The sequence below is a fragment of the Euwallacea similis genome, chromosome 3, assembly GCF_039881205.1.
Source record: "Euwallacea similis isolate ESF13 chromosome 3, ESF131.1, whole genome shotgun sequence".
NCBI lineage: Eukaryota > Metazoa > Arthropoda > Insecta > Coleoptera > Curculionidae > Euwallacea > Euwallacea similis.
This window is the reverse complement of record NC_089611.1, coordinates 5,048,320-5,073,206: the sequence shown is the minus strand read 5'-3', so window position 1 is coordinate 5,073,206 and position 24,887 is coordinate 5,048,320. Positions and strand designations below refer to the sequence as shown.

General features: G+C 34.7%; 4 protein-coding genes across 4 annotated transcripts; 2 read left to right on the top strand and 2 right to left on the bottom strand.

The window, feature by feature from the left end:
- Positions 1-42: 42 nt before the first annotated feature.
- On the bottom strand, positions 43-4,706 carry LOC136419748 (ribosome biogenesis protein BMS1 homolog). Its single transcript, XM_066406279.1, has 11 exons — positions 4,593-4,706; positions 3,652-4,506; positions 2,614-3,585; positions 2,306-2,514; positions 1,855-2,255; positions 1,589-1,802; positions 1,377-1,532; positions 774-1,056; positions 538-713; positions 318-479; positions 43-261 (listed from the first exon to the last, which is right to left on the bottom strand). Exons 1-11 carry the CDS (start codon positions 4,645-4,647, stop codon positions 52-54), a joined length of 3,693 nt encoding a protein of 1,230 aa, XP_066262376.1. The 5' UTR covers positions 4,648-4,706; the 3' UTR covers positions 43-51.
- A 525-nt stretch (positions 4,707-5,231) lies between these two features.
- On the top strand, positions 5,232-6,558 carry Prosbeta1 (proteasome beta1 subunit). The gene is made up of 6 exons (XM_066407008.1): positions 5,232-5,389; positions 5,498-5,565; positions 5,632-5,763; positions 5,816-5,937; positions 5,995-6,147; positions 6,346-6,558. Exons 1-6 carry the CDS (start codon positions 5,336-5,338, stop codon positions 6,471-6,473), a joined length of 657 nt encoding a protein of 218 aa, XP_066263105.1. The 5' UTR covers positions 5,232-5,335; the 3' UTR covers positions 6,474-6,558.
- A 616-nt stretch (positions 6,559-7,174) lies between these two features.
- On the bottom strand, positions 7,175-14,082 carry pds5 (cohesin associated factor B pds5). The gene is made up of 20 exons (XM_066407007.1): positions 13,848-14,082; positions 12,132-12,354; positions 11,944-12,082; positions 11,703-11,892; positions 11,488-11,647; positions 11,200-11,434; positions 11,002-11,146; positions 10,680-10,948; positions 10,403-10,547; positions 10,196-10,350; positions 9,941-10,144; positions 9,651-9,886; positions 9,313-9,590; positions 8,975-9,140; positions 8,707-8,855; positions 8,492-8,624; positions 8,320-8,437; positions 7,950-8,259; positions 7,605-7,895; positions 7,175-7,435 (listed from the first exon to the last, which is right to left on the bottom strand). Exons 2-20 carry the CDS (start codon positions 12,340-12,342, stop codon positions 7,319-7,321), a joined length of 3,651 nt encoding a protein of 1,216 aa, XP_066263104.1. The 5' UTR covers positions 12,343-12,354; positions 13,848-14,082; the 3' UTR covers positions 7,175-7,318.
- Positions 14,083-14,758: 676 nt separating this feature from the next.
- Positions 14,759-24,766, top strand: LOC136419592 (uncharacterized). The gene is made up of 11 exons (XM_066406044.1): positions 14,759-14,934; positions 15,022-15,219; positions 15,270-15,430; positions 17,752-17,847; positions 21,420-21,665; positions 21,723-21,849; positions 21,900-22,050; positions 22,493-22,632; positions 22,687-22,822; positions 23,026-23,286; positions 23,386-24,766. Exons 2-11 carry the CDS (start codon positions 15,042-15,044, stop codon positions 23,531-23,533), a joined length of 1,644 nt encoding a protein of 547 aa, XP_066262141.1. The 5' UTR covers positions 14,759-14,934; positions 15,022-15,041; the 3' UTR covers positions 23,534-24,766.
- Positions 24,767-24,887: the final 121 nt, after the last annotated feature.

The following is a 24,887-nucleotide window of genomic DNA, read 5'->3' as shown; positions in this document are numbered from 1 at the left end:
AAAAACATATATATACATATATTTACAACGACAACGTAATAAAATATCTCCTTATTTTTTATCCTTCATCTCTTGGCTCATTTGCGCCTTGCTTTTCTTCCTAAAAACGTCCTTCTTTTTTTCCTTAATCTTCTTGTTTTTCCTGGCTTCCTGCGCCGAAACTTCCTGCCTGTGTTTCTCTAATCGTTGCTGAGTTTCCTCCTTGAGTTTAGCTTGTTTGTGCTGATACGAAGCTTTTATCATCTTCATCATATTCGCGATCTACAACAAAACGAATTGATTAAATGTTGGTTAAAAAACTTCTCAGAAGTTTTAACTTTTTGTTCCTGCGGCTCGCGAATAACTGCAACTCTGTCGATAGATTTCTTCTGATCGGACATTTTAACGTTGTGTTTGGGCTTATCTCTGTATGGAAGAGCCTTTTGGAGTTTAGCAGGCACTATCAAGGGCTTGAACGGCTTTTCTTCCCTAACAATTGGCTGGAATAAAAAAGATTTAAAAGGGAAGTGCTGGGGGATTGTACGTAATAAAACTTACTGTATACAAACTGTTCTTAGTTGCTTCATTTTTAACGTTCCTTTCCCGTTTAATTTCGCCTGTAGTTCGCACTCCCCGCCACTGATTCTTTTGTGCTGGCAGCAACAAAAGGGTGGTTACAGGATTGTAATATTCAGGTACGTGTACTTTATACCATGTGCGGCAAAATACAATATCTGAAATTTCCAATTGCCTTAAAATGTCTCTCCATCAAGAAAAATCAGATATCAACAAACCGCTCAATAAAATTTTATCCTCAAAAGTGGCCCTAAAACACCCTTCCGGCTTACTTACAGCCTTCTTGATTTGCCCCCGAACGCCCGAAACAGTTTTAATACGGGCTCCTTCGAATTTGGCCACCTCTAGAGAGGAATTAAACATTCCCTTAATGAAGGCAGTTTTTTTGTAGATTTTCAAGGGATAACCGATAAGTTTGAGTTTCTTCATTATTTGCGTGGATTTATCAAGTTCCTGAACAGAGCCCGTAGCTGCTATTCTGAAGCCTTGTTTCTTTAGTATCTGAAGTAGGAAAAATGTGGTTAAGATCGGTTTAAGCAAGTATATCAGGTAACCACACGCTACATAATAAGTGGCACCATTCTAGAGCTCTATATATAGAACATAATATGTCTGTCTAGTAAGAACTGTAGAAAAGTAAGTCATATAACGCATTAGTACGAAATCTTGAATTAGCCATAATAAATAACGCTGATAATGTGGTGGACAATAGCTACTTATGTTATAAAATAAGGAAAACAAATTTAAGGTCTTACAGCTTCATCAGGATTCGAAAGGTTAGAATGACATTGGCAAATTTCATAAAGTTAAAAGAAACTTACCTCGGGATTTGAATCTACACTCTGCAAAGCTAAAAATCCCGTCCCTTGCGGGGTAATCGGCCCCCAAAAGTGGGCATTACATGACAAATGCTCCGGAGTATACTTCAAATAGCGGTATTTCAAATCATCTTCGAGTTTTGAATAAAGCGGAATTGTCTAAAACACAATAGAAACATAAAGCTCAACCTTTTTATGACTCCACAAGAATTTACCTGAAACCTCCTCCATCCCATGGAAATAATGAGGGGATCACTAGTTTTCAAAATCCGGTTGTACCACCTGTGCTTCTTAATTTTAACATTAACGTATCCAATATTTTCTTCTCCCATGTTCAGAGAACCGATGATTAAAGGATAAGTAGGGTCGAAATTTGAAATAAATTCCGAAGGAACGTTTTTTAGTTCCAATCTCACGTACATGCCGGGCCTGAATAATTAAACTTTCCACTACTGCAAAAAATCAAAGAAACAAAACTCACCTAAAACCTTCGACTTGCACTCTCACATCATCAGGCATATTATCAAAAACAGTCTTGTTCAATTGGGCCTGCTTTTCGGCTGTCATTTTCAATTCCTCATAGTAGGTACTTTTATCACCGTTATCATATTCAGAATCAAATTTTTCTTTTAATTTCCTTTTCTTCTCTGCAAGGGCAGCTCTGTCAGCCTTTTCGTCCTTCTCTGAGTCTTCTCTCTTGCGTTTCTGGCCAGTTTCAACATCTTTCTTAGGGGCTACATGTTTAATTCCAGTTTCCAGGTCTTCAAAATCACCATCCACATCGCTTAAGTCTTCCGCATCGTCAAGTTTTAGCAATTCACTGGCGTCCTCGGAGTCTTTCCATTTTCCCGTTACAAAGCAGTTTGCTATTAAGATTTTGTTCTAAAAGAAGTTTTTTTGGTTTAAATAATAATATATTTTTTGATAATTACTTCTTTATCTGTCCAGTCCTTGGTTTCAGTGTTCCAAGGGAACATTAATGGTGAGTCCATTAAGTTCATATTATCTTTTTCTGCCTTTAGTTTTCGTTGGTCTTTGGAAATTTTCTTAAATATACCGCCGATGTCTGCGCTATCACTATCTGAATTTTCTTGATTTTCCAAATCAGCTTTTTGCTTTTCATGATGCGAATCAAAAACGCCTAAAACAATATAAATTGAAAATATCTACCTAATCTGAACTAACTTGTGTTAAGCTCTTTGGCTCATTAAATCATAAAACTACACAAAACTTTACTTACCATAAACGAGTTTCATTAAATTTTGGGATCCATGTATCCTGTCCAAAAAGGCATCATGGGCTTTCTTAACCAAATTATCTTTCCATTTTAAGGCTGTATCTTCAGCATCTTCCTCACCAAAAAATTTAGTTTCTCCTTCATTTTCTCCATCACTGCCATCAATCTCCTTATCTACAATGTCCTGGTCTTCTTCAAGTTCTTCATCAGAACTAATGGCTGTTTCTAAACTTTTAGTAGGTTTCTCTGACAGAACAGATTGGTCAGAATCACTGTCTGAACTTGCTTCATAATAATTTAGCTGCTTGTTTTCTAGCTCATTAAGAACTTGCTTTATTTTAAGCTGAACATTTTCATCTGCTTTAGCTTGTGGGATTGATTTAACTTCAATTTTGTCAGATTTGCTTAAATCGGGTTCATCTTCTTCTTCATCAAAAGCCTCATCAGATTTTTCATCTTGTTCTGGGTTATCATTAAATATAACTTTTCTCCTAACTCTACCTGAAGAATCTACAATCCTTTCCTCTCTATAAGTTTTACTCCTTAATTTACGCAATTCCTCTTCAAGATTCACATCTTCTGAGTCCACCTTTTTTATTTTAATCCCTGGTTCAAAAAGCTCAATCTCATCAGTTTCATGGGTAGTATTTTCAAAATCCATAGCAGTAATTTTGTGCCCACCAGTAAAGATTTGCAGGTCAGGCTGCTGAATTTTAATATCTGTAGTTGCTTTAGTTTCAAATAAATTTGCCACTATATTAGAGGCTTCATCCCCTTCATCTCTTTTAATATGACTATGGGTGTTTTTCAATTCTATATAAACAGCATCCTTGTCATATACTATACCACCCACACCAGAGAATGGGGCATAAATAAGCCTTTCTTTTTCTACTAAAGCACGCTTTTTTATCTGTTCTGGTAATGGGCAAGGGTCAGGCAAATAAGATATTTCATTAATTCTTATATCGCCAAAGCCTAACAGATGAAAAAAAATGTTAACATTTATTGAAAATTTTTAATGAACAATATGCTATTTCTTACCTGCAATATGAATGACATTTTCCTGTTTTAATGGAACACCTCTAACATAACCATACAAAGAAATTGTTCTGTCAGCCTTGGGATTTTGCCTGATCAATTCCTGATTTGTCAAATCCTCATACCGATCACCAAGAATGTAACTGTGATTTTGCCTCCACAACAAAGGCCTGAACTTCATGACTGATATGAACCTCCCCAGATTTTTCACTTCATTCTTTAGATACTCCCCATATATAATCCCTGAGAGGTAAAACAGCTTAGCCCCAGGATACACTTCAGTCCAAAACCTATGCTTCAAAGTTTTTTTGGTGTTCTTCAAGGTTTTGCTATTTTTAATCATGTCTAAATGAGTGAGAATTCCCATAATTCTGGGCATTCCATGCACTTGACATATATTGAGGAATTCAAACACCTCCATCTCAAAACCAAAACTGGCGTCACATAACAATAAAGCTAAATCACATACTTTTGCCAAGTCTATCATGGAGTTTATATCATTGTTGCACTCCACTATAGTAATCCTTCGTTTTTTGCCAGTGACAACAGTCACTGGACCTTTAATATTGCTTAATGGGGACTTTGTGAATAATTTAATTAAGTTATTAATAAGGGTGGTTTTTCCCACTTTTGGTGGCCCTACTACAGCAATTAAAATTGGAGGAGGCTCTATTGGAGATCTGTCTACTAAAGGGATATGTTGCTTCTTAGTGTCAATATCTTGTTTTCTTCGAAATCTTCTTTCAGCTCTAATGGCAGAGTTGAAGGCAAATGCTTTGGGATTTCTTTGCTTGTCTGTGAGCCCTTCCACTGGGTTTTGACTGTTTTTCTTGGTTCTCTTCTTTTCAGCTTTTCTTCCTAAGAAAAGAAAAAAGCACTGTACAGGTTTGAATAGTCTAAGATCACGAGAATTATCGTGTTTCCGCACCGAGTTTCAAATTTACCTGAATGACGGTCTCTATGGGATTTCTTTTTTGGAACATCCTCACCTTCCCCCATGATTCTATGCTGCTAACTGAGTAAAACTCTTAAAATTCGATGATGGTAATCACTACCTAATAAAACTGCTCTAAAAGTAAAGTTTCCAAATGCTGCTTAGGGCCATCAACAGAGTGAGGTTAAGCTAGAGACGGATATTAAGGTGAAGTTATTCACGAACCAGCCATGTGGTCGAATAATAGTGAAGAAAGTTGCTATTAAGGAAGCGCGGTTTCTGGAAAAGGAGTGTTTTGAGCAGTGCTGTTTTCATCCATCAAGGTAAATTGATTGGCAATAACATCGACGATAAATCGCAGTTTGTAGGTGAAAGTAATTAAGTGCACATCTATTAGGTCTTGCTTACATCTCTGTGATGTTCAAGTTACTTTATTAAAAATTTTAATTGTTAATGAAGGAGATTTTATTTAGTTTTCATTCTCTACATAATGAAAAATAAACTATTTCAGCCATTTTTGTATTTGAATGACTTAATTTACAAGTAACACGTCAAATAACTGATGACATTGACAATAACTTTAACCTAACAAAATTTTGCTGACAGTGGTGATTCCGAATTTTTGTTTCTCATTCTCGTCCTCATAATTTAACAGCTTCGAGCGTTTTTGGTATTTGCTTATCGTTTGAGACTTCTTTGAATTAGAACAATTAATTAATCCTTTTTTGAATTATTATTTTCAATTGTAAAAAGATGATGGTTCAGGAAGCAGCCAATGATTGGATGAGTGCTTCTCATAGTACTGGTGTAAGAACAGTTTTCATGCCTTTTTTTATTTACTATTCATATTATACAAAAATACATTATAAAATACTGCATTGAGGGGAAAGAAATAATGTTGATTTTAAATTGTAGACCTCAATTATGGCAGCTGAGTTTGATGGAGGTGTAGTTATAGGAGCAGACTCGAGAACAACCACAGGGTAAATTTAACTTGCAAGATATTAATTTGTTTTCCTTGATATTTACAAGGAACTGTTTCTTAATAGAGCATACATTGCAAACCGTGTCACTGATAAGCTTACCAAAATTACTGACAAGATTTACTGTTGCCGCTCAGGCTCTGCTGCTGATACCCAAGCCATTGCTGATATTGTTGCTTATCATATAGGATTCCATAGGTAGGAATACAATATTTTATACTGTTAGTAGGTTACTTGATTATTTGTTTAGCATGGAACTTGGAGAGGAGCCTCAAGTTGAACTTGGAGCTAATGTGTTTAAAGAATTATGCTACAACTATAGAGATTCTCTTACAGCTGGAATCTTAGTTGCTGGATGGGACAAGAAAAATGGTATTTAATCCTATGATAATTTGCTTTTTAAAATAGTAACAGTGATTAATGTTATAGGAGGTCAAGTTTATTCAATTCCAATTGGGGGAATGTGTGTTAGACAGAAGATTTCAATTGGAGGTTCAGGATCCAGTTATGTATATGGATATGTGGATGCTAATTACAAACCTAACATGAACCAAGAAGATTGTGTAAAGTTTGTTACAAATAGTATGTAAAATTCTGTTTTTAATTTTCTTTATTTTGAACTGAAAGGTGGATTTCTAAATAATTTTTGCCCCTCAAAAACAACTCAATATATTTAGTGTGCATATACCAAAATGTCTCAATGATCTGCCCCTTGTTCTTGATTTTACATTATTACTCCATATGCCAATTTTACTACAATAGGAACTTTTTGTTTTTCAGCTTTATCCCTTGCTATGTCTCGTGACGGTTCTTCTGGAGGAGTTATAAGATTGGGAATTATCACTGAGAAAGGAATAGAGCGCAGAGTTGTCTTGGGAACTGAATTGCCCAAGTTCTACCAAGAATAAGTTTTTCTTTAGTTAAGCTTACATTCATATTTTGATGTATTGAATGAACTTTTTTAATAAAATAATATAGGCGGTATTTAAAGTAGGGTCTCTGTAAATTTCATTTCCATAAAATCTAAGGTAAATTCAATTAAAAAAAGTCGAATATGTCAATAAACAAAGTTTATTTTAAATACTCCTTAAAACACATTGTTTGTACAGTAGTTATCATAGTAGAAAAGTACTTAATTCATCGCCTTCAAAGAAGAAATTAATTTAGATGAAATCTAATCATGCAAGTTTAATAAAAATAAAAGTAAAAAATTCTGGCCGATGCAACGCTGAAACTTGCCTCAACTTAAACAACTTGTGGGCAGATACACATGCCCATAGTTGTTTTATCAAAAATTAATAAAACTAAACGCTAGGGTTAACGATTATCTACAATTAGATGAGGTTCAACGTGCGCCCATTGATGGTATGGAAAATACTAAAAATAAATACAACGCTCAAAACCATCACTTCAGTTATAACTGAAGCAAAAACAAAAACTTCGAGTTGTTATCTTGCTGATCTACCTATCATTATTACGTATATATAAAAATAACTTCTTGTATCTTAAACTAGCGCGACAGACCATACAGTAATCTACTGAGAGCAACTATACGATCACCATCTAAACAACAGCTCTTGTTTAGCTTTTAGACATATTTTCCTTAAAAAAAAATCATGTCAAATCTGATCAAACAAACACGTCAGGGAACTTGGAACTGGGTCTTTGGTAGCCGAAAGCGAAACAAGTGATCATCACACTATGACTGTCGTAAAATCGTGAAACTTTAATTAGCAACGCGGACTTATGTACATCATTTATCATCATCGTCATTCTTTATTCGTTCTCGTAGTCTTTTGGCCGGTGGTTCGTCTAGGGCAGTTTCTCCCAAACCAGGGACTTGGATTTGGGTATCGGATGCTTCTGACGGCTAAAAACAAATACAGATAATTAAAATAGATGCGTCCCACGGATATTATCTAGACACTGAGGTGATAACAGGGGACTCATTAGAACCGACCATTACCTCCTTTGAGGCTTTTTCGAACAGTAATGCACGCAATAAAATAAAATCAATAGAAATCAAACTGTTAATTTACCTGGACATCAGTTCCTAATGGCCCACATCCCTCTGCCTTAAGACTACCTTTCACCTTCCTCGAGGCCTTCTCTTTGTTCTCGTTATTCAACAAACTGAGCGTTAAAGTTTGCTTCTTATTGGGTTGATACTGCAACTCGGGTGGCAGGAACACCCGCGCATTCTGGAAATTCTTCTGCGGTACGAACAACATTGTTGGAATCCGGATTTCACTCGGGAAATCTTTAAGTTCGTAATTAGTCGCCTTGGTCAGAAGCAGGCCGGTAGTCAAGTCGCATAAAGCCCATAATTTCTGCACGCCACATACTGATAAAAAATTTTGGTTCAAACAAAATAGTAGACTTACGTAATTTCCGTGATCGTCGTCAGGTCGAACAGCATCTTTATGATTTTTCATCTTTTCTATTAAAGTTTTGTAGAAGCTGTAGCTAAAATAGTCGTTTTTGATAACCAGAGGTTCTAAAACGAACCACAGGCACTGCTGCGCCACTTGCAATTCAGCCACATTGTCCCACCTAGAAAGCCTAGGCTCGTGTGCTAAAACGGGAATTGCAAAGACCAACATGTAATCTGGTAAAATATGGGTCAACTGAGGCATTGCCCTGCTTTCAGAGTTGGAGTTTCCCATCGTGATAGTTTTAACATAATCCCGTCTCCTAAAATGCAGTTCTCGCTTAAATTTGGACACACCAAAAAAAAAAAACAACAACACTCACTTATTTATATCACTAATCATGTAATTTCTAATAAGCGCACGTAAACGATTATCAGGCTCCCGGCCGGCTAAGGCGTAATATCCCATGAAGTCTAAAGGAAGGCACTTGTTTGTTAAACCTACAAAAATCCATAACAACCTCGAAGTTTTTCACTTTTAATTTTCATAGATACCTTTGCTTAAGCCCTTGTGTAATTTGGCAGCGAACATTTCTCGCACTTGTTTCACCTCATCGCACATTAATAGAGAGAGATTGTAGAATTGTTCGGCAGTATACTGATCACCAACGCCCTTTTGTTCACACACCTACAAGTGATTTAGTAAACTATAACGTTTCGTAACAACAAAGATGACGTAGATTACGAATAATGGTAGGTAAAATTGGTACCTTTAACATAGCACAACCGGCAGCTAGCCTCAGCCAAGACATTTCGGCCTTCGATAATCTACCGCTCTGCAGTAAATCGCCTTTATGAAGTATAAAGGCATTTAACATTCTGAAGGTTTTTTGCGCTGATGTCGTGTCCTCTTTCAGACCTTATATATAAAGTAAACTTTAGTGAATATTTGTTGGAATTTTAATATATATTTTATACATTTAAATACTGTTTGCAACATCGCAAATGACATTAAAGTCAGCTTAAATTGAATTTTACCTAAAAGCCACCTAGCCATTGCTTTTAGTCCTTCGACTTTACATCTGGTCTCTTCAGGCAAATCGTCTTCAGAACACCAGGAATCACTGTCGATTATCGAGCGATATTCGTCTTCTTCTTCTTTTTTCTGTCTAGATACGTCCTTTACTAACAAATCTTTGACTATCTGAAATTTAAATAAAAAAATGTATCATGTTTTTGTTGAAGATTAAATAACCATCTTATAAATATGTATGCTTGTCCAACAAGATACTATTTTATACACAATTTAAAGGAAACATCCCTTAAATTATAAAAACTTAAAATAAAATAAAATTCATGTCCTATAAAACATTTACCTTTCTAGACACGATATTTTTGATGGACACCTTGTACTTCTCTGGAAAAGTGAAGGCAATATGGCCGAGGGCGACGATGGCCGTTCTGTAGTGGGGTGATTCAGGTATCAAGTTCTCTTTAACCGATTCCAAAATCTGGGCGAAGATTTCGTCGTGCAACGGAGGCATATTTTTTTGTATACAGTGAATAGCGCCTTTCGCTTGTTTCGGGGTACCTGTGGCAGCCAGCTCCTTGCAAATCGGAGCCAAGGTGTTCATCAAATTGGGAAATTGATCATCTTTACGTGCAAAAATTATTAACAAAATTTATTAAATCACTTAAGTATCCGATTACTCACATAAACATTTGTATTTTCCCAAGAAAATAAATACACTCAGAACTGGAGGAGCAACATTAACGTCGTCCAAGCGCAGCAAATCCAACAAATCTTCTAATATATCGGAGTGGTGGAAATGCCACGGAAAAACTACACATAACATGGCCAAAAGCTTCAATCCCCTATCACCAGCAGTGGCAGGATTTAGGCCTATTTCCTCTATGGAATTTCCACCTCTCAGACAGTCTTCTACATACCTGAAAACCTCAAAAAATTAACAAGAAGCTGAAATTTTAACATACAGTACTTACCCTATTAGAATACCTAATGCTTCATGATCAATCATAACAGAGCTGATTCGTTCTAGCAGCATCTTAACCATATTATAATACAAGTTAGTCATTACAGGGGCTCCCAATTTCTTGAGAACAGCGGCAGTTGCCTCTGAGCACTCTTTGCAACTCACAGAAGGCCTGGACACAGTTTCGAATTTCTCCATCAAGTCCGGGTCTTTCCTGTAAATTTTTCCTATAACTTTTTTCCTGGGGTTTTTTTCTTTTTTATACCTTAAGTGATTACTAAACTTGCTCAAAAACTCATGCGCTTTCACTGGTTCCGGTAGGCAGCGAGATAAGGCCTGGACTTTGTTCGCAATTTCTTTTTGAATGTCGTGTTTCTGATCCGAGCCAAGTTTCTTGTGTAATTCTAACCATTCCATTACCTACAGAAAAATTCTGTAAGGTGGGAAAGGTGATTATTTTTCGTTTAACTACCAGTTTGCGAACGCAAAGTTGATTGCGCTGCAGCTCCATGAAGGCTTTAGTGGCATGCTCATCTACTGTTCCTAACAGATGATATAATTTCTTCATTCTTTCTGCAGCAGGTAGCTGGTAAGGTACCAGACAAGTGTTTAGAAGCCTGAAAATGATTTAAACCACAAATGAAATTAAGAATACATTGACCAATAAATTAATAAAATTGAAATAAAAAAAAGGTATTGCTTCAATTCGGTACCAAAAAACACAATAAGTAACCTTTATTTGTTTGTACCTTTCAACTAAAAGTCGATCTTCCATTCCAGCCATGTAGTACCCATGCAAAATTTTGTCCTTGATCCAAGTAACTGCTTTCTTGGTGGCATTTGGCACGTCTGGATCGCTCAAATGCTTTTTGTAAATAAGGGCTAACCCTGCCATGGCCTCTTTCCTTATTTTAAACTTTTTATCTAACGTTCTCTCTTTCACAAACTCCAATAAATCCTCGGAGTCAGATACAACTTGAAAATCGTTCCTTGCTGTTGTTACTATTGACATTACCACCTAAATAAGCTTGATTTTAGAAATCATAGAGAAGGTTCATTTTTAAACCATACCTGATATCTGACGTTTTCGTCAGAATCATGCTGACGCATCTTCAGAGTGTCAGTAATATCTTTACGCAAATCTGGATGATTTAATAAAAAATGCATGGAATATTGAACACATTTGGTTCTAATAGCCACGGAAATATCGTTAAATCTGCAATAATCACTGCGTTTCAAAGATAATTTCAGAAATTTTTATTTATGTACCTCCCAAGAAAAGCCCTCCACAAAGGACCGTGCCTTTTAGGCAGTTCCGAATCTTTCTCGCTAAACATTTTTGCCAAAAGCGATACAGCTGCCAACCTTTCACCCTCTTGAGCGCTCTTCAATTTGCACTCCAGTTGTGGCAAAACCGATACCAAGATTTGAGGGCAAATGTGGTTTAACTCATAAATCAAATCATACACTTTACTTGAGATCTGCACGTTTTTATCTTCCTTTCCTGCGGTTCATGCCATGTTAAGAGATTTGTAAAAAATCCACAGAAATTCTTACCCAAAATCAGTACTTGATTGAAAAATGCTTGAATGTATGGCTCTAAAGTCTCAGATGTCTTTATAATGAGCTCCTTTGCGAGAAAGTAGGAGTTTTTATGCTGTGTTTTGTTTGGTTCAACTATGTTTATTAAAATTATGTCTAACAAATCATTGCCGACCTAAAATGTTTGATTTAGAGCTCTGTTATTTCTCAATATGCAGTAAAGACATTACCATATCACTCTCTGTAATCAAAGGGCACAGAACATCCAACATAAAACTCTTAACTCTTCCTGAATGCTCATCATTGACAATTTTGAACATCAAATTAAAGAGGGAACAAAAAATCTCTTGGCAATCTTGTAAGTCAAAGCACATGTTGAAGGATTTCACATAAGCCAAATTTTCCAGTAAATAGAAGTACCTATAAAGGCCTAGTCAGAAACCAACATAGTGGTAAATTTCCTGCTATTACCTTTTGAACGCGGGATCTTTAGGATCTTTTAAGCCTGACAACTGACTAATCAGAAAAAGAAAAATCGTCTTTACTTGATCTGGATCTTGATATGGAGCATCCGGGGCGTAAACTCTGAGCACATCAGCAATGCAACATGCTATAGATATTCCTCATGTAATTCTAGTTGTCAAGATTCACAATCTTACCAATCAAAAGTTGCACATCTCTGGATGGATGACTGAGGAATTGTTCCTCAGCCAAGTGGAGACTTAAAGGCACATACTGCTTATAAGCTCCATCATCTTGACCCATTGCTTGCAATGTGTGGGCCAGAGTTTTCAAACGACGGATTAATTCGTCAGGTCCGAGGTCGTCGCTAATAGGGCGACACCCAGGCGGATATATAATTTCTGTCATGGTTGAGCAAGTCTGGATAAGAAAATTCAAAAATTTATAACTAATTTAAATGTCATTGAACAAATTTAAAGATTTAAAAAACTTATTGTATTTAAAGAGACAGAAGGGTATAAAATAAGGCGCTCTCTATTATCAATTTAACACCACATTTTAAAATTTAACGTCCTGCATTGGTGTATTTTAAAGTTGATCCTTAATCATCTGTTAATAGTGTTTACATTACCAGAATAGTAAGAAGCATGTTACATGCAAAACGAAAACTTGCGACCAAGCCGTAGACGAGGTCAGTAATTTCGGCGAGAGAAGTAATATGCGTTAGATTACAGTTGTGTACAATTCTCTTACTACAATCTACTATGTCCCCATAAACTTATTGAAATCCGCTAGGACATCAGCGCGTATCAGCTGTTAGCTGTGCGGAATGTTACATAACATTCATTATATCGCACTTGCCACTCTAACGTTACTTCTAAAGGAGTAAAAAAAAGTGATTTAATGAACTTTCTTTGCTTTAATACAAACAAAGAAACTGGTTTTATCTTTAATATTTCTAGAAAAATTGAATTATTATGAGTAATTTAATTGAACGGTGTTAGTACAGACGCCAACGTCAAACGGACAAAATTTTTTACGACATCACAGCGGCGGCTCATGGACAACTTCACATCCGATGGTGAGTATAAATGGAGCAAGTAGTTTTTTCCATTCATCTTTTAGTGACAAAGTCAGTGCCAAATGTGAATTCAACTCCGAATTTATAAATCTGAGATTATATTAGGAACAGGGAGATTGAGTAATGCAAGTGGAAGTTAGGTGGATAAACTGAGGAGAATAATTTTACTGGTATCATTTGTTACACAGATGTTTGATGGTAAATAGCAAATTACCTAATATGTAAAAAATCAAGGAGTACCAAGTCAAATTGTTAGTATGCAATACACAGATCTCTACCTTGCTGAGTTCAGTCACTTGATATTCCCTAATTTTTTGATACTTCATAGAAGCATTCTGTACACTAACAGAAACAAAATTATAGCAATAATATTTGATGAAAATTGGCTTTCTTGTTTTAAACTTCTAGAGAACTCTCAGAATTTACAGATAAAGATAGAGTGATCCTAGCAGTGATGCTCAAATTTGGCTGAAACTTGACAGGGAGTACTTATTTATTACTTCCTGACAATAGCTTTTATGCTTAACAGCATGAAATTAATTTCTCTTTCGTTTTAAAGCCAAAGACAACGGTTTAACACCGAATTATATAAATTAATTAGTATTGAACAGAAACTCTACACCCCCTTCCCCTCTACACTTCTCGTCAATGTAGGTAGGAAATGTCACAACAAGCATACATTACTCACATTATATTCAACAAACAAACCCCAGAAAGGTTCTTAATTCAGGTTCTACATTATGATTATTCGGCCTGGTATTAAACCCCGGCAGGAAAAGGTAATTTCTCGATGTAATAAATCCAAAAATCTGAAAACGACGAAAAGCATTACCTGGGCATCAAGTGAAGTGTGCTGGAAAATATTGCGGTAGGACAAGTCCCAATGACCACACTTCAATAACTGGCAATGTTCATTCAAAGGGCGCCTAAATTTAACTATAAATCAACACAAATTGTCACGTTTCATGCAGATTTTTGTTAAAATTAGAGCATTTTTATATCGGAAAATAGGGACGCGAAAATCTCAAATGTCGTCAAACTGTTAATCGAGTTGAGTGAAGTTTGCAGCAGGTAGAAGCTTCAGTTGGAGCGCCATCTCTTGGCGATGGCTACTAGGATATTAAAAGGGTTGTAAGTTCTAAATTGGGAGCGTTTGGAGTAGAGCAAAGAACTCGAGTTCATCAACACCCAGTTTCAAGTTACAGTGAAATGCATTTATTGATTCAGTTTGGTCAATGAAAATCAAATTCATTTTAATTATTTCATTTATTTATTTTATATTTTTAACAGCAGAAAGAAGTTAAAAGCAGAGTAACGTATTTAACTTTAAAATTTTAACAAACATGTAAATATAATTCTCGCATGAGGGAATTTTTTTACGAGGAGGATTTCTTTTAGTTTATTTTCTACCAATCAGATTGCTCTCCGATGATAACTAATCACTCTGATTCAATCAACTGAATAAAAATCCGCTGATGAGAATCAATCCGGTCCAGATTGTCGTTTCCAAAACCAAAAAAACCTTAAAGATCGTTGAACAATTAAAAATCAACTACAATAAATGGTTTTCTTTCGCAGGTGGTTTTGGTTACGGTTGCACCAACACCAGTGCTGCTATGTGTCAGCGAAAATTATCTACGTCTCTATTACTTTTCAAAATCGTCCATAAGGAACACCCGAACAACGATTATATCTAATTTCATGCCTGTTCTAAATGGCAATAGTGCGCCATCTACCAATATAAATTTTTAGCTTGAGAATAATCAAAGATGGTGGAAACTGAGAAATGTCAAATTGTTGTGACAAAGAAAATCGTTTAGTGAAAGTTTTTGTAAGAATTTAGCTGTTTTCGAGAGTAACTCTTCAACAAAAAGTGCTCTTTACTGTTTCTTATTGCTAAGCTGTATGCTGGACCAGAGGTAACATCCAAATTCTAATTCCAAGTCGCTACTTTCATTTTACAGTTATCACATTATGTTCTTTCTAAAGTGGTTCATTATTTTTAGGTCTAAGGACATTTCAAGTAATGTTTCGACATTTACTTTACATGTCAGGACTAACCTCTAGTTGCAACAGAGACTGTTCTGGTCGAGGGGAATGCTGGAATGGAACCTGCATGTGCAACATTAGGTTTACTGGGGAGTTGTGTGATGACCCCAATTTACCATATCATGCAGCAATTGGGGGAATTTTCATAGTTATAGGTAGGTTACATATTCTGGTGGGAAGGAATGGTTTTAGATATTTTTTGTAGGATTGGTGTGTGCAATTCAACTCATTATGTGCATCATTTGTGAGTATCAGAGGATGAAAGCTCCAACTTTTTTGAAGGCTTGCAAAATCACCACACAGAAGATGATATATATGGTTATATGCTTTGCAAGTTTGTTGAGAGGGGCTTATTTTATTTTTCCGGTAAGTAGGTACCTTCAGAACTATATAGATAGTTATATGCTTGGTTACATTACTTGTTTATTTATGACCCTTGGAAGATGCTTTAGTCTTGATCATTTGAGCTAGAGTGAAGAATTTTAATGTAAAAAATTGATATTTTTGGTAGTAAAATTATAGTACTACTTAGGAAAATAGATTTTTTAGATGTATGGCAGAAACAAATGCCAGGTCAGGACTGACCCTAAACCGAAGTAAAGTGTTAAAATTGCTAGTGAAAGCCTTCTCTTGGCTACATGAATCTCTAGAGAGATCTAGAAAGAAAATAATTGCAACATCAATTTAAGTGTCATTTGGACAATTAATGATAATTAACACAAGCTGGTGATTACCAATAAAGTACACATCCTATTACTGAATTAGGAACTAAATCTAATGGTTATTATAGGTGTTTAGATCATTTTGACCTACCACACAATTCTCTAACTAATAATATGCTTGGAATTGATCCAAATATAAACACATATTAACTATTCAGGTACCAACATTAATATTATTTCATGATACAGCAAAGCCAGCGTGACCCAAAAACAGTCACCTACAGTAATAAATATGTATTTAAGCAGCACCAGCTTAGAACGTTAGCTAAACAAATATTTTTGCAAACCAAATTTCCCCCTTTATCTATGGGCATGAACCTCAATAATTCAGGAGGCAATTAAATCCTGCAGTTATTATTTTCAAGTACAGCTGCACTAGGAGCTTCGCACTGCAGGCTATAGAATGATCTAACGTTGAGTCAAGATATAATTTAATTCGTAAATGATTTATTTCCTGAAAAAGGTGTTTCATCGAATTGATGTTTCATCTTAATCATCAATTGCTTTTTGGACAATGATATTGCGTCGCATTTCTTTGCTGCTACTAAGTTTGCTAAATTAAGAAGATGCATTAATGGCATTAAACGTTTCTATTTTATTTTAATGCAGACAATTGTCTCTCCTAATTGCAAGGAAATTATACACAATTTATCCTAACATCCGCTTTAATATTATGATGTCCTATAATGCGCATTAATATTCATTTAAAGTAGCATTTTAAAGGAAAATTAAATAAGTGTTTTTTGCAATATTGGTTAAAGTGACCTAGAAGAGATTCCTGATATGAAAAATAAATGCTTTTTGAAGGACTTTCGCGGTCATTGTTTTCATTAGTTTTATTAGAATGAATTTTATTATGAATAGGTATTTGGTAGAACATATTATTCATCTCAAGGTTATTGCATAAAATAACAATCTACTCGAATTCGTTCACTCCTCATTGTTGCGTAATAAAGGTTCCATTTTTTTTGCTGTAATTAACTTCTTGTATGGATAAGTTAATGCGGAAATTAAGAGCGTAGTAATTTATTGCCTAGCCTTAGCCCAAGTGTTATCTATAGATAACACAGTCAATATGTACTTTGTGTATGGATTTTTATAATCTGGTTTTAATTTCTTTCGCCTAACTAATTTTATAAAAAATCACTGTAATTGAAAAAATGTTTTTGTGACAATTAAAATGAACCACTGAAAAACGCAAAATATGAGAAAAAATGTGAAATTTTGCCTCCCTGTATATCGAAAATGGTGCTTTTTTTGACTACGGATTTACCAGCATTTTTTTTTATCGTCCTCGGAAATATCTCCTTGATCCTGTATAGTGCATGAATAATTAGTAATAAACAACTTATAAGGGATCACTTGCTTTTTGTTTAAGACGCAATTCAACTAACTCAGTTTCTGTTATTCCAGAATAATTTGAGTTTGGTCTAAGAGATATTTATTAATTTAATTATTAGCACGGGCAATTGTGGTCTTGCTGCAGGGCTGGATTATTTCTAAAATTCTTATCCTCATGTAAATTTATTTTAATTATGTCCCATGATTGATTAGTTGCACATGTACATACATTCTATTAAAAATTGCTATAGCAAGATGTATTAGGGAATTATTCTTTGTATCTGCATGTATAGAATGTCCTATTGACACCTCGCATCGTAAACGATCCAGTTTCTTAGGCTTCAACAAAAACCAGGCTTAAAACCATAATTTAATTTTGTTCAAAATCATATGAGTTCTTATTGGTTTCGAACCTATTTACTTACATTTCTCGGAGGCATTTAAAGATTACCTCAAGATTTGCGGATTACGGATAATAAGTTATTAATAAGTTATTAGCATATTCACACGTTTTCAAACTAAAAACTTCATGCAAGATACCTGTTATAACCGGTAATAATTTTAATTGTTTCTTTATTCCTTTGACTAATAAAATCCACATAACATGCATCATGTTCTTTCCAGGAGTCGTTTGAATATGGCTGGTCTAACAGTTTGCTATCCTCATATTATCCACTTTTGATGTCCAGTGCTTCTTTGATAGTGTGCTTCTGGGCCGAGGTACGTATTGATCTAGAATGTTGTTTACAAATCGAGTTTGTGAATGGTAATAATATTTTTCTCACAATTATGGTTCTGCGCCATTTAAATTATAATTTCTATCGATTTGTGTACATTCAGAGACTTAAAGTGAAATATCTGTAAACTAATCACTATTTTTCTCGTTTGGGGGTTACACAATTAATTGTTTATATTCACAATGTAAGAAATTTAAATTTATAGATTTACATATTGATTATACCAGTCTTTGATTGGTCCACGGCTTAAAATGAACCCACAGAAATCCTTAAAATTGGCCTGGGCCCACATTAGTCCCCTTCGCACTTCCCAAGCAACAACATTTAGCGAACCCCCCAACTCACTATTTAACAAACGAATAATAAACAATCTAAATACGGGCAGCGGAACATAAAGTATAATCCGTAATTACCTTTTCGTTGCCTTATTGGGCTTAGAACCAAAACCACAATAGTAATTGCTAGTTTGCTAAAAGAAGCGTTAATTGTAACGCAAAATAGTCTTCAATAAGGTCAGGTACATCCTCTTAATGGGAAATATAGGACTTGTTAGTGTTTAGCCTTTTGGTTTACAGGTGCAATTGAAAGAGTGTAGTGATAATTAAATTTTGCATGAGTTTTGAGGTTCAAATAAAGTTTAGGAGTTAATTTATTCTGAGTATTTGCAACGTTCTCTAGGGGTAAGCAGCATTATAAATGACAAACTAACGTAATATGGGCGTATTTTTCATCATAATTTTTTTTATTGTTTTTTAACTGCAACTTTATGAGCGTAACATGTTGTGCATGTGAGAATGTCTAAGAAAGCTATTAGTAAAGTGCTCGTGTTTGCGCCGCATCCAATTCGGTATCTACTTCTTCGGTATTTCGATAGCACCTTAAGACGGAAATACCGTTGTTAATTCTTCAAAAAATCTCCATGTGTTTTTCCCATTCAGTTTAGTGCGTTAAGTCGATGTTTTACGAGAGAAAATTATACAATGCGTCACCAAATCCTTAGTTTTACTACATCATTTATTACTACTTAAGATGTTATATACAGGGTGTAACGTTATCATGGAGATACTACATTTATTTTTTTACCTTTTACCTAAAATTACTATACAACACTTGACCAAAAATTCCTGAACCACACATAAGGCATTCTAGGCAAATTAACCTATATCCAATGTTGTTTCGTTTTACCGCTACAGGGCGGTAAAATTTTCAAATTAACATTATTTTTTCGAAATAATTGCTAAACGCTTTTATTGATTTTCACTTATTTTGGAACTAAGAGTTACTACATAAACTGACATGTTTTGATGTCAGTGGGATCTTTTTTTAATGCGTGACAACGTTGAAAATGACGCAAAATGACGCTCTTAAAGTTTGTATTTTTGATACTTCCTGTACAGATGTCTTTAATTTTTTCTCTGTCACAAGTTGACTATTTTTTGAAACTTTTTTGTTTCTCGTAAAATTTTCGCCAGGTATACAGTTTCTCTATAAAAATATTATTTATGATACTCTGCAGATCATCATTGTCGTTTAGTTGCAAGAAAAACATAAAAAAGTTTGAATTCTAAATTACTACTTAGTTTAATTCTTATAACACATATTCAACATTTTGGCCTTTTTCTTGAATACTCAAATTAATTTGTTTAAAAAAATTAATTCGTTCTTTTATTTTTAATTAATTATTTTTGAAATAATCTGCACTGTTGAAAATTATTTGTGATAACTTAGCTACCGTAGCGATGGGGGAAGCATACGGTTTTGATTGAAAAACTTCCCACAGGAAAAAGTCTAGAAACGTCAAATCAGGTGATCTTGCTGGTCAATTTACGGGTACATTTTTGCCTTTTCTGATTCATTTGTTAGAATACTTTTCATTTAAAAAGTTTATGAACATTTACACTAAATTGGAAGAGCGCTTTGTTGTGCAAAAATCACATTTAATGCTAGTACGTTGGCGTCCTCGATTAATATTTGGATTAAAACTACCCGTTTCCCTAAGTTGCTTTTCAATACTTGCAAAAGTTGAAGACTGACACTCGTACGTCTATTTCCCTTACAGAATTCATATACTAAAAGCATATCAACCTTCTTAGTGATAGAATAATGTTCCATTTTAAAAGACAAAAATTATTCAATTTATAATATAAACTTAATTTTGATGAACAACAATCATAGTAAACACTATCGATATGACAGATGTATGGGATATTTATTTTACTGTTGCGTAGGAAGCGCAAAACACAATTTTTATAACATTGTTTTCACAATAATGAAGAATTGCAAGGTACCATAAATATTTTTTTTTGTAGAGAAACTGCGTGCCTGGCAAAAATTTTACAAGAGACAAAAAAGTTTCGAAATAAAGTTGCGGTGGGAGAAAAATTAGTCATTCGTACAGAGGGTAACAAAAATACAAACTTTTATTTACGAACCACACGCCATTTTTAATATTTCCACACATTAAAAAAAAGATCTTGCTCATGTTAAAGCACGCCAATTTATGTAGTAATTGTTACTTTTGAAATTAGTGGAAGTCGATAAACGCGTTTAATAATTATTTTGAAAGACCGATATTAATTTAAGAACTTTGGTGCTTTGTGGCGTTAAAACGAAGCAATATTAGATATAGGTAAGTTTACCCAGAACGACTTATTTTTGGTCAGGAGTTGTACAGTAATTTCAGGGACACCCTGTATATCTGCATGATGATATGTTGCATCTGGAATGTTTATATTACATGCATATTTATTGTTGCATATATTTATGTTTTTGCATTTAAGTTATTAATGTCAGTGCATTCACTCTCTACTAAAAGCGACATGGTTATATTCTTGTTTGCGGCAGTCATAGTTCATTCCCACTGATTGTTTTGTTCTCATTAAAATACTATACTGTTATTATGGTGAGAGGTCAAAGAATATGCAAGGTTCAAAGATATGCAAATAAGATTGGTAATTTCCGATCTAGTTTCTGGAGAAATACTGTCGTGACTGGACTCTTCACATTTGTTATGATAAAGTACATTTGATTTATATCATTGTTTATTACGATTTAGAGGTTTTTAAAAATTCATAACTTTTTGAAAATTATCTCTTATAAAATGTGTTTTTGTAGATGCTTTGAGTTTAGGATCAGTACGCCGTGGTTTCTTGTTAAGTTTATAATTTTGTTTCACAAAAGACGAAGTAAGGCCAATACTGAACTAAATCGCAGTGGCGTGCAAGATTTTTCTCTGAAATTAAAATTGCTTGAAAACTTCCGTATTTGTGGGTTTTTCTAGTAATTGGCTTGAGCCATGTTGAGGTCCGGTATGTCAAATTTACCTCTCGCAAGGGTAAAACTACCCAGCATTCGAAACTTGTTGCATTTATTGCAGAGTCTGGTATTTCTCAACTCAATATTCCTAAAAAGTAACAAAACAGCCCTTTATGAGGCATTTAATCCTCTACCACCTTTCCTCAATCCCCTAATCAGTCCGAGGTCTAGTTATTCTCTAAAATCATTATTGTTTTAGTGGAATATTCAACGTTATATCTCCATTTAACTGTTTTCCAGGTGTTCCACCTACAAGGAATCCGCTATGAAAAGCCGCAATTCATCTCAAAATCCTTCCTGGGTTTTATGACCTTCAACATAATTTCGTATGGCCTTCTCTTCGCCGAATTTATAACAACTGCTCTTGCCAAACCACCTGCAGATGATCCCGGATTCTACAACCATCTTTTCAACGGCTGCTATGCGGTGCTCATGTTTATCGTAGTCATATTTTTCTTAATCTACGGTATTGAAGTTTATTTTAAGGTATGCTTTTAAACTTTTACTTAAAAACAATTAGGCAATGTATTTAATTTATTTTAGGTTCGAGGAGGATTTATTTCCAAACCATTACAGCTTGCTAGTACCTCCCAGGAGTCTGAACCTTTGAAAACGGGGGCCGATTTGAGGCCTCAGATTAATGTTTCTCAGCTGCATCAGTCTCGAATCGGTAGTTTTATTGTTTTATTTTTTAATTGTTTGTTAAGGAATTTTTCTTAGGTTTGTTAAGCCAGGCGTTAATGTTGATTGTGATCGCTGGATTCCTGTTCTCTGAAACTTTGAGCGAATTTTGGAAGACAAAAGTGCCGATCAATTCCAGGAACCTGCATGACGTAATCTTCAGGGTGGTGGAAATTGGCGTGGCTATATGGTAAGAAATTAATTGAGGATTAAGTTAATTATTATTGTCTATTTTCAAAGGGTGTCTCGGGAATTTGATTATATTTGTGTCGTGTTATGATAAATTTTCAAGTGGTTATCATCTACGTTATCTTAAGATTATCAAATATGCATTATCTCGTCTTAATTTTGATTATTTGCATTAATTGAGAGGGCAGTTGTTGTCGCAATAGATGGTTTAAGTAAATCCTTTTATTTGTTTAAAAAAAAAATGTAAGTTCTTGTGCACTCATCGCAAATGGCTTACAGGTAGGGTATAGTTGTTTAAGAGCACGTTGAAAGTTAACTCCGAATGGTGGAATAAAGGAAAACCGCAACAGAAATATGTAACAGTAATATGAGAAGAATTTGAATCCGAAACAAGAATTTTTCTAAAGCAGAAGGATTGTCCTAAATCATTGGTTTTTAATCAGGTTTCCAGCAGTTCTCTGGAACTGTATGCAACCCTCCGAACTATGGATCTTGAACCCAAGAAAGCTCCTGGCCAAATTCGACCAGCAGAGGCTCCCCGAAACGGAATTGTCTCAAGTTGATGGTTCGCCTTCGGCGACAGGTAAATTAGAGACAATTTTCCAATTTTTTTAATGTAAAATCAATGTTGTCTTAGGTTCAGAAGATGGTGAAGCATTTCTGGACAAAAGGGAATGCTGGATCTGTTATGACGGAGACCGGAATGAACCGTTGATTCAGCCATGTGACTGTACAGGAGATGTATCCAGCGTACATCATGAATGTCTGAGAAGGTATATGTCGTTCAAGTTTAATTTTCTCACTAGCAAGACACAAATATTCTATAGATTGAGGTCTTGCCTGTTTAATGTGCATAATGAATATTTTATAATTTGTTTTCTTTTAAATAATTAAATAATTTGTTTTCTTTAATGTTTTCATTAAAGTTTATAAATTCTTTTTGTTAATTTTTACCATGAAAATCTCTCATTCACAGATGGTTAATGGAAAGCAGTTCGGCTACAAATGAACCCCTACGTTGTAAAGTTTGCAAATACGAATATGAAATTTACGAAAATAACGAACTAAAATGGGATAAAGGATTCACTGCGAAGCACTGGGGCAGTACAGCCGTTATCGTCACCTGCATCTGTATGACAGTGGCGTGCGCCTGGATTGTGATTCAGCTCTATGATAATTCCTACATAAGAATGGGAGCTGCTAGTATGGCTTTGATAGTCATTTATGTGTGTGTGAGGTAAGTTTTTTGTGATGGTATTTTTTTAATGTTTGGGATAAATTCAGGTTTCCTGTTTTTTAGCATCTTTGGTTCCTAATGTTTAACATTTCTTTTCAGATTTTTAGGTCAGAACACCCTCAGCGCCTATCAACGTGCCAAAGTGGCCGCGCTAAGTATTGGCAATCACGTCACTACTATTAGTGCCAATATTAACCTACCCGTGGAGATTAACAGGAACCCACAGACGGCTGAAGCCAGTTTGTAAAAGTCTTCTGTGGTTTAATGAAGTTCGTCCAATTCCATTTACAAGCAGAATCTAAAGAAATTCAACAATCTCTTCGATTACAAACCTATGACGACAGAAGCGTTTATCAAGTTTGGATTTTCAGTTGTAATGCGAGCCATTGCTTCTAGCAACCACGAAATGTTTAATCGTGGTAGATCAGTTCAAACAATAATCGAACTGTTTGTGTCAAATATAGAAAATAGTCAGATATATTACTCTACACCTTAGTCTATAAATCAATAGATCTTTTTAATGTTAAACTAATTAGATTCTCTCATAAGTTGGCATAGTCAAACATAGGGACATCACAAAATCAGGCAGAAAGTTAAATCGAAGTATTTCAAAATTAGGATTAATTGAGATTTCTATAGGATTTATTAGCTCACGTGGTAATAATTCACGTGGAAGTATTACTTATAGAATATTAACGAGTATGTGATATTTATTTTTAGTAAGACTGTATCCTCTATGATGTTGATAGTTTAAAGGCACCTGGTTCTGTTGAAGAGCTCAAGAGGTTTAAATAGGACGACATTAAAGCAACAATTATACATCAGCATTACTGACATAATATCTTCACGTATACCTGGAATTTGCAGGCAATATTAAAAATTCAGGCCAAGAGTTTAATGAGATACGCAAATCTGACGGTGATGGTTCATTTGGCAATTGGATGAATGAAAATTTCATGATCAGTTAACAAAATCTGCCGACATTTCGCGATATATTACATCTTCGGTTTTTTTTCGTTTTTCACAATAATAAATGTGACTAAGTACTGGTTCTTCGATTTTTGCTAAACTACATGTAAAGTAATTTGCAGTATACGTCAACGTCCGTAAGTTTTAGTATCTGATTATGATTCCTTCAATTAATTTAATCAGGTAGTTGTGCTTATTTATTATAATGGTTCTCGGCGTATCTTATCCAACTTGAAGGCTGCTTTAATGTTTATCAGCACACATCAATATTACAAGATATTTTTCTAAAGCTAACTGTCCTTTCAGTATTCTGCAACGAAGTCGTTATCTATTTAGTAATTGATGTTCAAAATTGGCTTTAAAAAGGCACGAGTTGTTGCCCAGTGAAATGACGTACTATTTCGTTAGGTTTTTTTTGTTGCGTTTGCACTTAGCTTAGACGTAAGAATGCTTTGTAATTATGTGCTATGTACATTTCGGAACGTAATACATAATGTTATGATGTAGGAAATTTGAGTTTTCTTATTTAAATGAAATTATTTTTTTATTTATATGTAAAATATTTGTATATTTCAAGAATGTAGGGTTAATCCCTGGACTCTACAAAATTCTTTACAAAAACAGCTATCATT